General features: G+C 39.7%; 1 protein-coding gene across 1 annotated transcript in view; it reads right to left on the reverse strand.

Annotated features, from left to right (window-relative positions):
• The window catches only part of rngtt (RNA guanylyltransferase and 5'-phosphatase), a 171,053-nt gene that overhangs the window by 14,629 nt on the left and 138,819 nt on the right, over positions 1-17,605 (reverse strand). The window contains exon 13 of the mRNA XM_088904819.1: positions 10,249-10,349. Coding sequence (XP_088760945.1) covers positions 10,249-10,349 — 101 coding nt within the window. The remainder of the gene's footprint in view (positions 1-10,248; positions 10,350-17,605) is intronic.

Raw genomic sequence — 17,605 nt, forward strand, 5'->3', positions numbered from 1 at the left:
AAATAATGAAACAAACATCCGTATTTCTTAAAAAAAGCAAAAGATTATTTTAAGGAAACTTTTTTTTTTACATAGATTAATTTGCTGGAAGTTAATAATTTTCAAAGGCAATCAAAGGCGTTTTCTGGGTGCTATAATTTAATGTGTATTACACTGAAGAAAATAAGGGGTTATGGTTCCACACTACAAGTGAGAGACTGGATTGTCCACAAACACACATCTCTTGACATTTTAATAGTTGTGGGTTGTTCTGGATCCAGTGAAGAGAAAAGTGTTCATTCATGCCATGCTTAGTCATATAACAACCCTTTTTATCTCCCCAGAACACTCGGAAGAGCAGTCATTATAGGACTGCTGCAGTACGTAGCACTTCCTACTTAATAATCATGGGGTCCGACAGGAAAGCAAAATGGGATTTCAGCTCACTTGCACACACAAAAATAACCTCAAAACAATTTTACATGCTCAGTTTTCCTCAGTCTAACAACATAAAAGACTGTGGGACATTTCAAAAAGCCATGCAATTATCCATTTCTGATTATTTTTAAAAAATACATCTAAAATAAATGGTCACATCTATTTATAGACCACGTGGCACGGACTGATTACCACAAATACATCTTGCATGATACAACAAAAGCTTTTTATACTGTGAATTGATTTTTTCCAGCTGTGGCATTAGTTGGCACACAGTTGTGTCCACAAATGCAAGATATTTTGCTAATAATTGAAGCCACTTGAGAGTGTCAGAACGGTCATTATCTTCTCATACCATGTATGTTGTGTGTCCAACATAACCTGCATACAGTATATGACAACTAGTGTGTGATCAGAGGAGCCTTTTTTCTAGCTATAATCATGTTAATTTTATGACAACACTTTAGAATACGTCTATCTTAGGGAAAAGGCTGAGAGGTGAAGAGAACAGAGTGTGTGGGAAGGCTTTTGAAATTATGAGCTCTGTCTCAAATCTGTAACTCGATTGTGTTCATTCAGGTACTGCACATCGCCACAAACCCTCTGCTTTTCTGGAACAAGACCTTGGCCTCCAGCTAATCGCAGAGCACCATACAGATCTCCTTTTTTTCCAAAGGTTTACTGATTTGAAACCACTGCATTTAGAGAAGGGCAACGCAGGCGCGGGATCGATCGCTGAGCACCGGCAGGCAGGGAGTGAGGCTCCCGGCCCACATCGCCTGCAGCGTCTGCGCTCAGACTGCCCCGTGTGCGGCAGCCTGCTGAGCCAGCACCGCGCCTGAGCCAAGGGAAAGGTCAGGAGGACTCGGAGACGGCAAGCTGGGGCCCAGGAACATCGATCACGCGTTACAGTAATAGGGCTGGGGGTGGTGAAGGACACCAATTCTCTTTCCACACCTACTTCAGACCTGAACTCGGGTCCTCCTAAGGCCACACATTCGAATGAGGTGGCTTCAGCGAAACCCTAGAGCAGACATTAATCAGCTCGAGCCACAGCATCCTCAAGTATTTCAGCGGCATTCATGGGACCAAGACGGAATTTAAGGGCAGGAACAACTGGGGTCCGAAGACCACAATGGTCTAAAAATAAGGGAACAGGCCTTTACTGCTGTCGGCGCCACTGAACTGGCTGAAAGATCATGTGAAAAATACCGCCGCAGCTTTTTAATGGATTACAACAACCTCGGCACTCTGTCTAGCAAGAGACGGATTTTAAAAAATATACTTCAATTTAAAAACAAATACAGATGGCACTTCATCTTCATAAGCACACATTGAAACGTACGAATCATTTTTACATAATCTTAATATGTGAAAATTAGCTATGGGTTCCACGAGAGAATGAAATACATAAATATTTTACCACTACAGGCTGTATTACAAAGACTGAATGTGATTTACAGCCCTTTAACAGTTGTTAATAGGATTCCAGCAAGCTGTAAAGCCTGCCTGCTCCACTGAGAGGTCTGAACTCCTGCACAGTGCTCTCTCAGGAGGACTATGACAGGAGTGACTCAACGCTACTGAAAGCGTCAAACTGAGGACACAACACAGAACAGAGGTTTAACACAACGAGGCCCGGCAGAAAGATTACTAGTCCGATGTGAAATTAAACCTGCAGAAAAAAGAGACATCCCTCATGCCAAGACGTTAAAAAACAAAAAGTTGGACAAATTTTGAAATAACAGATACACTGACATGATTCCAATATGTATTTTTCGAAACTCAGCATTTTGAAATACGCATTTACCATACATGGTCTTGATACTACAAAGATTTTATGTTGCAGTGTAGCAATAGCTGAGCATTGCAACAGTTGCAAAAAGCAGGAAAGTATTTTTCACATGCTTCAACGCTATCATGTATTTTTTAAAGGACAGAATATTTGATTATTATGATAATAATAAACATTCTTACACCTAGAAGGGAAGTAAAATCATCAATCAAAGACTTTTCTCTCTTTTGGGTAGAGAAAGAATCAAATTCCTGAACCCATAACACACGATTAGTCTAGGTTATGGATGAAATCAGACAATTTGCTGCAACACATAAGCAAATACGCCATGATAATTGGCATAAGTCACTGGGATTTTATAAAAATCTCTTAAAACCTACTGGACCAGTGGAGGGCAAAAGGCCCACAGTGAGTAGCAGCTAGTGATCAGGCAAGTCATTCTGGAGATAAGGTTTGAGAGCAAACCTGCAAAAAAATAAAAACTGAAGCAGATCTGAGATGTCATTCTTAAAGACACAACCAAAACAAGTCGAGAAGAATTCTTAAAGTGGAAATTTTAAATCAGGCAGTTTCACACAACTGTGCACATTTCCACCATAAGAATTCTTCTGCAATGTAACAATAAATTTCAAGCCAGTTTCACTTGTAAAAATCAGCACCAGAAATATGGCTCAGTATCTGTCATTCTCCTCTTCATGGGATATTATAGAATCAGGAATAAACATACTTCACAAGATAACAGTGTGGGAATAAATGTGAAAAGTTATATTTGGTATACTGCCTGCTTTCCTAGCTATGTAAGTGTTAATTTCTACACCGTCTAGGTACTGTACACAATTAATGACTTCCTACAGTCACTGTACGTAGAGAGGCACACAGTGACAGAGGAGATAAGTGTACAGAGTAAAAGGTTTCATGATCCTCTCATTAGATGAATCTGCAAAAGTGACATTTCCAATGAACATTTCATTTACTTTCAACCCAAAACCTTCTTGCAAAGTGGAGAAAATCAAGAGACAGTCTAAAAAAAAACTAATTTTGTTCCTTGAGCAGAAAAACAAATAAATCAAAATGTAATCGGAAAGCTGTGAGTTAGATTCACCAACATGCAGCACTTTGTTGTGGCCCATAAGCAGTTCCTGAAATGATGAGCCTTTATTTGTTGAGGTCTGATTTTTAAAGTAAACTCAGATGTCTCACTGATCTAAGTAAGTAGCTGTGCAAAGACTAACTGCTGCTGCAAGTAAGGTTTGTACACCGTTTCTTCATCAACCAATGTCACTGAGAAACTGGAAAAAAGCATGGTACAGTTTGTGCATGAGGCATTTCAGAACTGATTAAAAATACTGCTTGGCTGTTGTTTCTTGCACTAGTGAGTGAGCTGTAGAAAGCTCTGGAAAGGTTAATACTTTAACTTTAACTAGGTTATATTAGTTTTGTACTTTACCTCTGCACTAATTTTTTCGTTGAAGAGCTGCTGAAACTGTCATACAGTGGCCAGTGGTCACCTTACAACATGACCAGAGGCGTATCCATGACCAGTAATCTGAGGCTGCCCATCAGGGGTGAGATCTACCTTAAACTAGCATTGTAGCTGACTGAAAATACGGATCTATGATAAAAGTGCTTAGAGCTCATGTTAGGAATAGTAAGATAACCTGATGCACACTAATTAATTACACTATACACACTAATAAGTAAGAGAAACATACTGTAGCTATATATGGAAAATGCATAACAATATAGTAGTAACACAGAATTACTGGATGTCACTTTGCCTAGCATAAGATATGATAGATCACTAGAAAGCTTGTGACAACATCCTTCTTATGAGGTTAATGTAACAGGTTAAAGTCATAGGGATTCAAAGTTTCAAAGATTCAATGTTTGCACATCGTTTGTTAATTGAATGAAGAGGAAGCAGTGTTCTTAAGGGACAAAGTCTAACTGGGTAGACGTTAGCAGGAGCAAACAGGAGGGATCGATTTAAGGCCCACTGCTCTTCGTCCTGTACATTGCCATCTGTGGCCAACAATATTACATTTTGATGAGCAACACATACTATATAGAACGTTATTCTATATAACTATATATTATTACGGTTTTGAAATTAACATTTTTTTAAACTTATGCATATGAACTGATTGAGGGTTGAAAGAGAACAGGGGTTGGATAGTTATGTAATTGAGAATCTTCTCATTTTCCATATACATCTTTCAACTTTCTCAGTTTGGAGTAGATTGTGTAGGCTCTAGCTATTCAGTCCCATTTTCATCTGCAAGCACATACAGCAACAAATTTTGGAAATTTCCAGGTGTAGGGTGGAAACCAGCCAGGCACTATGTAGCAACAATGTAGACAGCAAACTGGCTACCACTGCAGGTGATACACAAATAGTGGGAGTGACAAACAGAAAAAAATGGCAAGGGAGTCACTAAAAGACAAAATCAAGAATTGAGCAGTGACTTAAATTTATGTCCATAAGTGCAGAATGATACACACTACACTACAGGTTAAAAGAACACAGAGTACTACTAAAGGTGATTCTGGGATACAGGAAGCTCTAGATGAAAGGTGGAATTGATATTATTGAAGATCCTTCTAGGTTCTAATCAAGACTATGTGTGGAAGCAACAAATAAAGCAAACAGCTTTTTGCTGTCTACAGGAACATACGACAAAAACTGGAATCTAAATCAAGGGACGTTTGCTCACGGGTCACCATGCACTGGATGCACTGGATGCAGCGGGTGTCACTGGGAATAAGGATGTGCAGCTTGGCTCACCATACTGCTACAGGGATATCAGAAAGAGTGCAGAGGAGAGGAACAAGACTGATTCCAGGTCTCGGCATACTGTCGCACATGGACAGATAAAATACGTATATCTCTTCAGTTCAGAATAAAGGACACAAAAAGGCAATTCCATCCAAGTATAACGATAAGGGGGCATAGGAAGTGTTAACCCAGGGGACTTAATTCACACTCAAGAGTGAAACAAAAGACATGGGGTAACAACTGGAACTAACGAGCAGTCCATCTGGGACAAAAATAGGAACACTTCTTACAGGTATCTGAGGCCCAAACTATGGGCTTTTTAAAAAAAACAGCTGAATGAATTTTCAGTTTCTCTTAACTACAATACTCTTAAAAAAGCAAGATGGGCCAGATAGCCTCTTCTCATCTGCAGCCTTTCTTAGGCTCTTATGTAATCTCCCACCTTCAGTCAGTGTTTTTCTTCCTTCTTCATTTTTTGTTCCTTCCAACCTGAGACTCATTATTTCATTGTTTATTTGCCGGATTTAACACTGTGGTCCACATGGCTTCTTCACACACCTAGTATTTGTGTATCTTCATGTTATTGTTACTGAAAACCCATAGAAAAGGCTTTCTCATGGCTCATTTGGTAAAGGAAGAAACTCGTAGTCTCTGCTCAGCGGCTCTGCATGCTAGCAGCACATTGGTTTCGGACACTGAACGCCTGAAAAATGAAGTTCTGTTTATGTAAAACCGCAATCAAAAACACATATAAAATGAGTTTGTTTTATGTACACAACTCATGCAAACCAGTTCTTTAGGACCAGACACTTTAAATTACTGTGCATCTTAAAAGATACACAGTGTACACAGCTCTGCTCATTGCAATGCAAAGAGGAACACATGGAAATATAATATTTGCACTGCCCAGTTTATTGGCAAGGGAAGTAAGCTGGATTAAAGCATTACATTGCATACACTTAGCCAATATTCTCCTTTGAATTTGCACAAGAACAGATAAGCTTACTGGGCATGCATGAACAATTTCCTTGCAAACTTCGATTTGAACGGTTATATATTAAAGACAGTATATATGCATTTTGTATCCCAGGCAGCTTGTTTTGTGTTTTGCTGAAGAACAAATCCCTAAATGATAAGGTATAGCAACAGAATAACTTTCTAAGCCTAGTCTTAAATCATCCAGGGGAAATCAATTGTAAATTTATGGTAAATATAATTCCAATCAGCAATATTCAGACATGAAAATAAATTTAGAAATCGTTACATATAATGCAGCCTTGTTATGTCCTTTTTCGCAAAAAATTACTTTTTCAACATCAGTCAACGAACGTTAGTCACATCTTTGCAGGTTTCTACAGGAAATATGAATTGGAAAAAACATCAGCATCTTAACTATTGATTTTTTTTTTATTTTGAATGCTCCTCTGCTCTGGGCTGGAGATAGTCGTTTTGGTTTTTCCACTCCAGGGGGGCGTCAGTGGTGCTCCCTCACCTTCATTAAGGTGAGAAAGATGAGAGAGACGGGACATCTAAGTGGTCCTACTTATGCAGACCTTCCTGACGCATGGTTAATGAGCCACACTCCCCTGTCCGGGTGCAGCGACTGGGAATGAAGTAAAGAGCTGTACTGCAACGGGAAAGATGGCATCTCTTTATCTGCCCTGCCAGGCGCTGTCAGGGTCAGAGCTGAGCCCGATCGATGCTTTATGGTGTACGATGACCTTGGTAACGTGTCTCGGGCTCCACCATGTAGGAGGCCAGACTAGAGAAGACAAACGCCTAGGCAACGATGAACAGCAGCAAAATAAAAGGCCTTAATGCAGCCCCTCAACCTGTTCAGCCTCTCGTGCAACGAGATTGCGGCCGGTAAATTTCACACAGGACAGTGGCAGTGCCAGTCACAGGAAACAGCGAACCCTCCCGACAGCTAGTGAGCACTTCTAAAAAACCAGAAGAAAACATTTTGCCAAACTCAAACGCAAAAGACAAATCCGGAGATTGGGGTGCATGCGTGAGCTCGGCCCTGTATCACGAATGTTAACTGGCCCCACAGACGGCGTTGCTCAAGACAAGCTGGACCAACCAGCCAGCTCTCCGCACTCCCAACAGACTCACAGCTGGCGCAGGAACTGTTGAGCAACCTTTTCTGAAGAGTTTGGTCTGATAGGGAACAAATACACAAACATAACAGATACAAAAAGGCCTCTTTGTTGAAGAAACTAAAAGGATAATTTGTATGAATTATCCACAGAAACGGTACATATAATACAAGCAGATGTCAGAATGTAAAGAAAAAACATTAAACAACAAAAGAAAACAAAACAAAAACAATTCTGGAGAAACAAAAACCCTGTCAAGACTCCACTGTGGGTTCTTAGTCAGGGGAAAGTGGAGGTGGAAGGCTGATGAGTGTGGGCTTAAAAACACTACAGTGCAAAACTCTTGATAACCTTCAATAAGCGGCCCCCAACAAAAGCTTTAAGAAGGCTGTCAGAAATTTGCTGAACTTAAAAAAAAACTGCTTTTCGTTTCATTTTTAAACTCGGAAGCTTGCTTTTCATTGCACCACAAAACAAAGATATCGCGGTTCTGTAATATTAATATTTGCCCAAACCTATCAATCCTGTTGCCTGTCTGGGGCACGAAGAGTTCCCAGAGTCCCAGAGAAGCGCTGCGGCTCAACATTAAGGCAGCACTTTTGTTCCTCATGCCGTTTTCACTCATGCCATAAGCTATTAAAAAACAGCAGGTCAGCGGGGAGCAGGGAAGTAGTGCATGCATTATTATTGTATGGCAGATAAGAACCATGAATTATTAATTTATTTCCGATACAGAGAACAGGAGGCAATTCTTTACACAAAGAGTCGTGGGAGTCTGGAACAAGCAATCCACCCATGATGTTGAAGTCTATACTGTGACTTCTTTCGGATAAAAAAAAAGTTAGAATGAGATCCTCAGATCACTTAACTACTGCAAACCGAACAAGCCCGCTGGGTCGAATGACCTCCTCATTTATATGCTTCCTGACGTTGCTCAGTTCTGTCTCAGTGCTTGCAATTTCTCTTCTGTCTTCTGCTGTCATGAAACAAAAAATCGTTTCATGACTGCAGATAGTACAGAATTTTCCAGAATTAATGGGGGAAAAAACCATCTGCAAGAAGTGGCGATGGAAAAAGACCCGTCTACAAACAACAGGGGGAATAAAGGCAGTCTTTCTTTGAACTGGAGCATTTTACACAGATGGTCGCCATTTTACATGGTGTGAGTCAGTGGAAGAGAGACGAGACTCTCACAACACAACAGTCTCACCGGAGCCCAGGAAAGTCCCAGACCGCCCATACGCAAGAGCCGACTACCTCGGCTCATCCGAACCTGGACGGCGTGCGGCCAGCTCGCAGTTCTGACTTGTCAATCACAACAGCGTTCAGCACCAATAAGCAAGCAGCATGTTCCCTCTGGCTTTGGGCACCCCCTTCCAGCCCCACAAATACACGCTCGAGAGACACCAAATGCAGAAGCAAAAACACTTAAAAATGGGAGCAGCTGGTGAATTTCTTGATCCCATACCTGCAGGCGCAAGGCCAGCGGTTTTGGCGTCAGACAGCTCGCCAAGAAAAGGCAGCTGATTATGACGTGTGGAAATATGGCTCTCCTGCATTGCAGCAGGAATTTCAGAATAAAAGACACACAATTATGTATTCGTAGCAGATGACCACTGAGTAACAGTACAGTACTTAACGTTTCTTTTGATGCTGTTGCTTTAGTTAACTGTTTGACTCCAGCATACAATAAAAAATGGCAGATCATACTGTTTGACCAGCAACCTGCCAACACACAGGCAAACTACTGTATGCCTGAGCTGCAAAAAGTTTAAATGGTAGAAGATTTTTGTATGAGGAAAAGCCAGCTTTCAGAAGACATTCTGATATAATGTTATAACTTTGTCATCTTTCATAAATGTGATAAATACAGCCCTGGCTCTAATACATGGATAGTATAAAGGTTAAACTATTTGCTAAATCTAACTTTACAAATCCAGCAGTAGTAGTCTGGCCATTAGACACATTTGAAGACTTTTCGGACTTCAAGCCAAATGCCTTTAAAATTCTTTAACGACAAAATTGACATTAATTGCTTCAATTATTAATTTGAAGCAAACAGGCAAGTAAAATACAGGAAAAAAAACAGCTCAGCATCAAAATTACACTTTGCTTTGATAATTTAATTGGTAGGTTATTTTAAACGTTAAAATATAAGAAGATTTTATTTACAGGACTGTATCTACTGTATATTCCAAACAACGCATGCGTTTCTTTTCTGTTTTTGCATGTTTAACGTCTGGAAGAAAACCGTTACCTCTTAATTAGCTGGAAAAAGGACAAGGCCTCTAGAAAAGCGAACAAGGAAAGCTGAAGAGCAAAAAGGTGTTGTGTCTCATTAGAGAGCCTTGGTGTTTGAGATGTGGTCGTGGCTGTCATTAGGACGGTGGATCTGTGCTATCTAATGAACAGCTGCTGGAGGGAGGGATGTCACAATAACAGGCTAAACAGGAGAGTTAGTCCCTAATAAGATGCTAAGTCATATAAGCATGAATGATGGGGAAATGCCCGCAAGTCAGTGTTGCCGACGGTGTGAGAAAACACAGCCTTAATTCAGGATGTCAGGATTTACAGAACACAGCAGTAAGAGGACTGAAACGATTCCTGTCCACCAGCTCTTGTCTTTTTACTCCATTTTGATACCTAATTCCAAATCACCTGAGCACGTTATTATAAAGCTTTTGATTTATGTTGAGGGAAAACCATGTTCGGCTTTTTATATCCGTGTTCATGTTTCATGAAACAAACTAGCAAAAGATAAAACTAGCGATGTATCCGTGTCCTTGCAACTACGAAAACTGCTTGTTAAAACAAAAATGTTCGAAGTTATACGTAAAAGACATTGGGCAGTGAAAAGCAGCATTTCATGACATACATTCAAAAAATAAACGAACCTACAGTAAGAAAGTGTGTCCAGTAATAATCAGATCAACACAGATGATCAAACATATACAAAGCCAGATAAATGTGCGTTAAATGCAGTATCACGCAGAACGTTTGCTCTCTAACGTTAAACTTAAATGACATTTGCAAAATCTGGTAGTTGCAGAGGTCAGATTTTCATCCACTACTGCACAGGTTAGAAAAGTAACATTCTGTAACACTACTGTGCAAGGAGCAAAGCAGTGTTTAAATAATTAATTGCTTCTGATGTGACTTACCCCTCTCCCCCTACTTTAGTGACTTTCAGACGGAAATCGACGGAGTTGTGGCTGGGAGGTTTCCACTTCAGGATGTCATCACATCTGCCCGGCTTGTATTTCTAGGAGACACAAAGGCAGGCAGGCTCAGCATTCACAAATGCATTTAGCTGTCTCAGTTTCAGGAGAAGCGAGGCTCTTTTGTTTTTTATTTCAGCTGCACGGGACGTTCCAGATAAGGTGAAATGAGCAACTGCAGATTGCCCCCTGACACCTCTCTTGGTCTTCGGCGACAGTGTGACAGAGGTACAATAAGACACACTCAGGTGTTACAGTGCAGGTAAGCTCCTACGTGTTCACAAGTTAAAAACTTGCCCACTTGGGTTGACCTTTTCTTTCCTCAGGGATGCCAGGATGTGAGATTGCACATTCCTTTAATACCGCCAGCTTTACAGCACGTTCTCCTTTAATGCACCTTTAAAACCACAGTCCTGAGCTGGGATGGCTGTCCAGGGCTTGGACCAACTGTGCTGCAAAGTGAGGAAAAATACCTCAGCACCTGTCTAGAGAGTAGAGACACCTGCTCTTCACTACTGGGCACAAGTGACGAAAAGGTGATTGTAATGTCTGCTGATTCCCGGGGAAGCACTTTACGATTAGAAATTAACCTTTGATTTTACAGCACTTGTTTTCTATTCTTTCACATGATTTTCAACATCCGCACTTCCTGGATATGAACTTAAGCACAGCTGAAAGACAGCCTTTTCTACTTGAAATAAAAAAAAGGTTTCAAACAGGAGATTTCATAGTAATGTCAGTTCCACAGCTACCATATTTGCTTTTTAAGCACTGGTAATCTCTAACTAGACAACTGTTTTCTGAAGTCATGTTGCTTTCAGATCTCATTCCGAAATGTATTTTGAAGTATGTGAAGTAATATCTGTGCTCAAGCTCTACGGGTCTTCATGGTGGTTATGTGGAGCTGAATGTCTCTCAAAAGAGACTGCACAAGGCACTCTGGAAAAATATAATTAAATTCCCATCTGGCAAATGGAAAGGCAGACAGAACATGACCCGGTATCTCTTTTTTTTAATGTAGGAATCAACTGCAAGCACAAAGGATTAAAAATAAAATACAGGAAAAGGAAGTGTTCATTTTCACGAACAGACACTGTGAACATGGTCACGTTTGAGGACACAGTCTCACAGTATCATGACCAGTGACCAGAAACAAGTCAAGGCATGCACAATGGAGAATCAAAATCAATCAATTTGGGCTCTATTGCACTTCCTGTACATTACTGACACATTCCATATCAGGTGATGCTAAAATGCAGGTGTGAACAGCAGGGTGGCGCAGTGAGGCCCTGAGTTCACTTCCTGGGGTGCTGTATGTGTGGAGTTTGCATGTTCTCCCTGTTTGCATGGGTTTCCTCCTGGTGCTCCGGTTTCTTCTCCCAGTCCAAAAACATACTGGCAGGTTAACTGGCTTCTGGGAAAACTGGCCCTAGCTGCGAGTGTGGGCATGTCTGTGTCTACCCAGTGATGGACTGGCATCTCGTCCGGGGTGAACCCTAATTTGCACCCATTGCTTGCTGGGATAGGCTGCGGCTCCGCTGCAAATGGTTGGATGTATACATTGCATTGTAATCTTACTGGCTGCAGCATTCGATACTTTCCCACAGCCGAAGAAGGCTCCACAGCCAAAACGTTGTGTTTTTCTTCTCTTTTCAGCATGGACTAAACCTTTACGTGTTCCCTTGCAGCCTACGAACGCTGACACACCTACCTACTCGAACTATTTGATACTTTCTGCAACTGGCTTGTGTAACAAATTGTTATTGAACAACAGATAACAAGGCAAATATCTAACAGACCATTTAAAGCACCCGGCAAGTGTAAATAAATTCCTGAAGGTCCCTTCTCAACAAACTGCTGAATCTACACAAAAAGCCTGCATAGGAACCTGCCCACGTTTTTAACCTGCAGTGATTTGTGTTTGTCATTCTGTGGCGTTAAGTAATGGAGTTCGACCATGCAGGTAAGTATGGAGCATTTTCAGTTTGTTTTTTTACACACACAGCAAAGGCTTGTTTCATGTTACCTGAGCAATGAGATGACACCGAAGAAAAGATCTTCAGTCTACGTGCAAGGCCTTTCTAAGGCCACATTATTTTTTTTCAAACAGAATATGTCCGCTAAAATAAAAGCAAAGACACGTTATACTGGACCGTGCAGCTATATATAAGTTTTATGTGCTGTGGGAGTACTGATCTTACAGCTCTCAGTGCTGTAAACTGATGTTATTGTGCTCTTGTACCAAAGCAACAAAAGCTTCTTTCCTTTGTCAATCAATATCCATCTTTACTATGATGCTATTAAAACATCAGGGTGGTCAGATTATCCCCTTTTTATTTTTTAGCCGGTGCCACTGATGACAACATTTTACAATAATTGCGATACGAATATCACTTTCGATAGCCACTTATCCGATTCAGCGTGACAGTGGCTCATCTGTATTATTCACTGTACTCCGAAACAAAACTTTGTTTTGAATGTAATGTCAAATGTTTCTGGTTTTCATGTTGGTGGCAGTAAGACTGGGGTCTTGAATCCTGATACTTCTCACAGTCCCAACTCCTCAGTAAGGGACCTTTTCATCTTCTGCTATGAAGACTGAGCAGAATTCACTGTATGCCTTTTTTGTTTGAAATCCCAGAAAGACAAATGCTCTGAAAAGGTTTTTCTTAAGCGCAATATGCATTCCAATGTTCGTTTTTTGCCAGGTGATTCGTCTCAAAGGGCAAACATCTTTCTGGTATATTAATGGCCAATGGCGGTATAGCAGAAGGCCTCCTCTATCACGGTGAGAGTTAAACACTGCTATATGGATATTTCATTATTCGCGTTCTGGCTGCAAATACATCTTACATTTCATCGATTTCACATAGCAGCTCCATCAGAGAGTCTGGCCCTAAGATGCTTTTAGTTTTCACTGAGAGGCAAGGCTACAGGCAGGATGAACTACTGCACATACAGAGTTCTCTCTCCATGGGATTCTGAGGTCTGAGATCACACCCTAACCACATTTTGCTGAACTCTGTGGTCTACAACGTGCTTATTGTTCAGGTACATTTTATTTCAATCCTTCACTTCATCGTCTGGAACTCCAGAACCTTGCACTTTATTTTGGATTTGTGTACTTTTAGGATATTATTGCACTATTCGTATTTTTTGCATTGTCGTTAAGCTACTCTGTTTAGCGCACTGCACTGCAAAATGTTTGTTTTCTACTTAAGCATATAATGAGACTCGATGAGTGAACCAAGGACAAAGAACCTCGCAGTGACCTGTCATACTGTTAAGGGTAAAATACTTCTCTGTACATTACAATACACCTCTTCCCAAAGACACATTCTCATCATGCTTCAGCCAAGTGCATGCCAACAGAATAGTCCTTGAAATGAGGCTGACTCCTATTAAACAATTCTCAACTATTTCAACAACGTTTACTGTCAGCAATGTTTCGTTTGAATGCATTTTTAGTCTTAGACCTTAAAGAAAAGCATCAATTTATATTAAGTGCAACAGCTATCTCGTGTCACGTCTGCACGCTCATATTTGAGTCTGTATCACCACTGACTTCAAACTACCTGTGAATAAGAAAACAACTATTTTGAACAAAAGTAAGATTGAATTATTTGTGACCAGTGCTATAACCATAGTGAGTTCACTGGTTAGATATCAGACGGGCTAGTCCCTAGTATTTTTTTTACTTCTAATTGTGAACACCCGACCAGTGTTTCTCTAAGAATGAACTGGTATTGACAGAAAATTTCATTTTTTCATATTCTATTAAAATGTCACACTAACTGCAGATCACACAGCCTCTGAGCCAGAAAATTATTCAAAACATAACTGACAAAATACCATACATGCAAAGCACCGTACCAAGATCCAGCACTTTTTATCCATCGCACCTGGTAGGCCTGGTACCAGATTGTTAACTATTAACTATTGTCATCCAGCTGTTACAGTGTATTTCCAAAGGCATGCTTCTTTCTAATTTGGTTGTGGCTGCTTTTACTCGTGTTAGTCATCTTCAGACTCTATCTTTAAAACTCTCTAGAGATTCTAGATCAGGCTGCCCAACAGGCACAGCACTTGTGATATATATTTCATACATATATACACACACAATGACCATACCACATACAGACGACCGTTACATGCAGTCAATAGGCTCAGAGAAAACAGTACAGAGGAAAAAGCTGAATGTCTCTATTCTCTACTTAACCTACAGTATACAGATCATTCCAAACATGTCTAGACCTGTGGCTTGGTAATATTCATGGTTTAAAATCACAGAAAGAAACTGAATATCTCATGATTTTTATTGTCATACAATTTAACATTTAAAAACAGAAAAGTGTAAGAAGCATAACTTAAATATACTATATACATACCGTCATATACTAATACAGAAACGTACAGGATTGCAACTGAATAGTTTTATTACAGAAATTGCTCCTAGAAAAGAGTTCATATTGTCTAGAAATTCAAAAAACCTACTTAAATGCTTTAATCTACTGTTTTTGTCTTTAAAATGCATACATTTTTGGTTGGTAGAAATTATTTTTTTTAAATGATTGAAATAGAACAAGGGAAAGAAAATGATTTGGAACAAAGTAGACCAATTTCTTTAATTGGCCTTGTGGTTTAGACAGAAGGAACAATATCCCAGTGAAAAAGCAGAATTAAAAACTACCGTAAAATTCTATCTCAACTCATTCAACTGGTTTTGACCAGCCATAAAAAGGCCTTTAAACTGGCACTTTTAATTGTATTGTGAAGGTGTTACTATAGACTGTTTGCTAGTTTCTACACAGGCAAAATTACTTCACATTTATTCTCCTACTTTGGACATGCATGAAATCCACAGAACCCCTGTTTTAATACAGTAAAGACTATAATCTCATCTTGACTTTTGATCTCATCTTTTTACATGTTTTTAGCTAGTTCCATACTGCCAGAAATCTCTGTGTAAAAAAAGTGCCTCTTTTTCTCAGTTGTAAGATCACTTTCACACATTTTTTACTTGTCCTCTGCTTGGTATTTCAATGCTGATCTGAAAGAAGTCAGTTATGTTGACACCGTTAATCCTTTAAGTATTTTAAATACTTAAAAATAAGTCCTCAAATTATCTGTTAGTGACTAAAAAGGTTTGGTTCTTTTAGCCTGTCAGTTTAGGACATTCTTTTAAAGCCTATGAATTCAATGGTTGCTCTTCCAGAGCAGAAATATATTTTTTGTATCATGGTGACTAAAGTGGTACATACTACACCAAATGAGATCTTCCCAGTCGACTGGTCAACTTTAAAAATAACATCACTTGATTGAAAATCTTGGCTTTTAACTACCGTGCATTGCAGAAGTGTTCAGATCATTCCTATGGTCAATGTTCCCTCTAAGCCGTGCGCACAAAAGTTATGAAATTGGCGTACACAGGAAATTAAATTCCCCAAAAATTTGATAATAATAAAACAAACACGGTCGTCAACTGAAAAATGCAAAACTGACCACACGAGACTGGCTGCGTGCATTATTATCGCTCGATAATCGATATCTTTGCTCTCGGCGTCTCGTACCTCCCTGCTCATGCTCGCTCGGCACTCAGTCTCTATGACTGGGCTCGTCGAATCGCTGTCCCGGTCTTTTGGATCTCTATGCTTCTATGAGACTGACTATATTAACAAAAAATAACTTCAGGTTTACAATTTTACATACACTCAATTTAGTGCGCACAAGTTTTTGTCACCTGAAAAAAAATTGCACAACTTGAAATTGTTGCGCAGATAGGCCATTAAAATTAGAGGGAATATTGCCTATGGTGTCCTTTTTTTGTGAATTTACAAAATGATATATACACATTTAAACAGATGTGTATATTAAATCTATATTTAAATTAGTAATTACAAAACTTATAACTCACAGCCTGAATGCTCAAAACTGAAAAATTCTAAGGTTCAGATAAATGACAGTATATTTCAGAAAGAAAAACATTCAAAACACAATATTTGGGGGGAAGCACCTTAGGCAGCAATTAAAGCCTTTTTCGGGTGAGTCCCCACCAACTTTCCATACTGGCTTAAAAAACAATGTTTGCCCATTCTTCCTAGCAGTACTGTTCAGGCTCTCTCATGTTATTTGACGATCGCTTATGGACAGTAGCTTTCAAGTCTTTCCACAGATTCTAAATACGATTCAGGTCCGGACTTTGACGGGGCCACTCAAGAGCATTCACTTTCACTCCAGCATACCACATAGTGGCCTTGTGCTTTGGATCGTTGTCCTGCTGAAAGGTAAACTTTCACTCCAGTTCTCAGTCTTTTTCTCTAGTCTTTGCCTGTGTTTGGTCCTGTCCATTTTACATTCTGTCCTAACAAGCTTTCCAGTCCCTGGCAGCATCCCCAGGCAAGATACTGACTCTACAATGCTTGACAGCAGTGTTGGTATAGACGGACAGACATGCTGTGTTGGGTCTGCGCCAAATGTAACACCTGGCATTCAGACCAAATAGTTCCAGTAGTGATTTGTTTGACCACACAACCCTTTGTCACATGTTTGAGGTATTAGGCTTTTAATTTCACACTGAACGCAGGATTCGAGAGGTTTCAGTTCCACATAAGCCCCTTTTGTGGAGTAACATCGTGGTTCATATTTGCTTGAAATCACTACCTGAATCGCAGGTAAAAGCATTCACCTATTATCTGTGATCTGTTTTCTATCCATTTTTCTCAGCTGTTCTCAGTCTTAATACATGCATTACTCTGAGTGCCTCCTGCTTGCAATTTGACAATGAACAGGATGAGCAACTTTGAAAAGCTATCCAAATATACCACACAAAAATATACCTTTGTTCTTTGTGTGTTCTTTGTTGTTGCTGCTTTTTCATTCAACTCCAAACAAGCAAAATCTACCTTATCTAAATACACGCTGATTATCCTTCAGGATCCCATTTAATCTAGATAATGATAATTAGAGCTAAACTAGTATATATTTTATATAACTTGAGACATAAGATAATTTCTTCTTCATTGAGACTAGAATACATGGGTATTCTACAATATAGCCAACAGCTATAAGATCCTTCTCTTTAAAATATCAAGAACAAACCATTCAGTTTTATAAAATTGCTTACAATGGCAGCTTTAATGCACACTCGGTGACTTCACCCCACAGAGGTACAATAATATTTAGGTACATAAATATTCATATGATTGCGGTAACACCTGTTGGAGAACCGTGAGAGCCTATTGTTTTGACAGTTTTCGTCTCAGTGTTGCACTTTTTTTTAAATCAGACTTCTGAATATACT

This window comes from Atractosteus spatula, chromosome 2 (genome assembly GCF_055471065.1).
Source record: "Atractosteus spatula isolate fAtrSpa1 chromosome 2, fAtrSpa1.hap1, whole genome shotgun sequence".
Taxonomy (NCBI): domain Eukaryota; kingdom Metazoa; phylum Chordata; class Actinopteri; order Semionotiformes; family Lepisosteidae; genus Atractosteus; species Atractosteus spatula.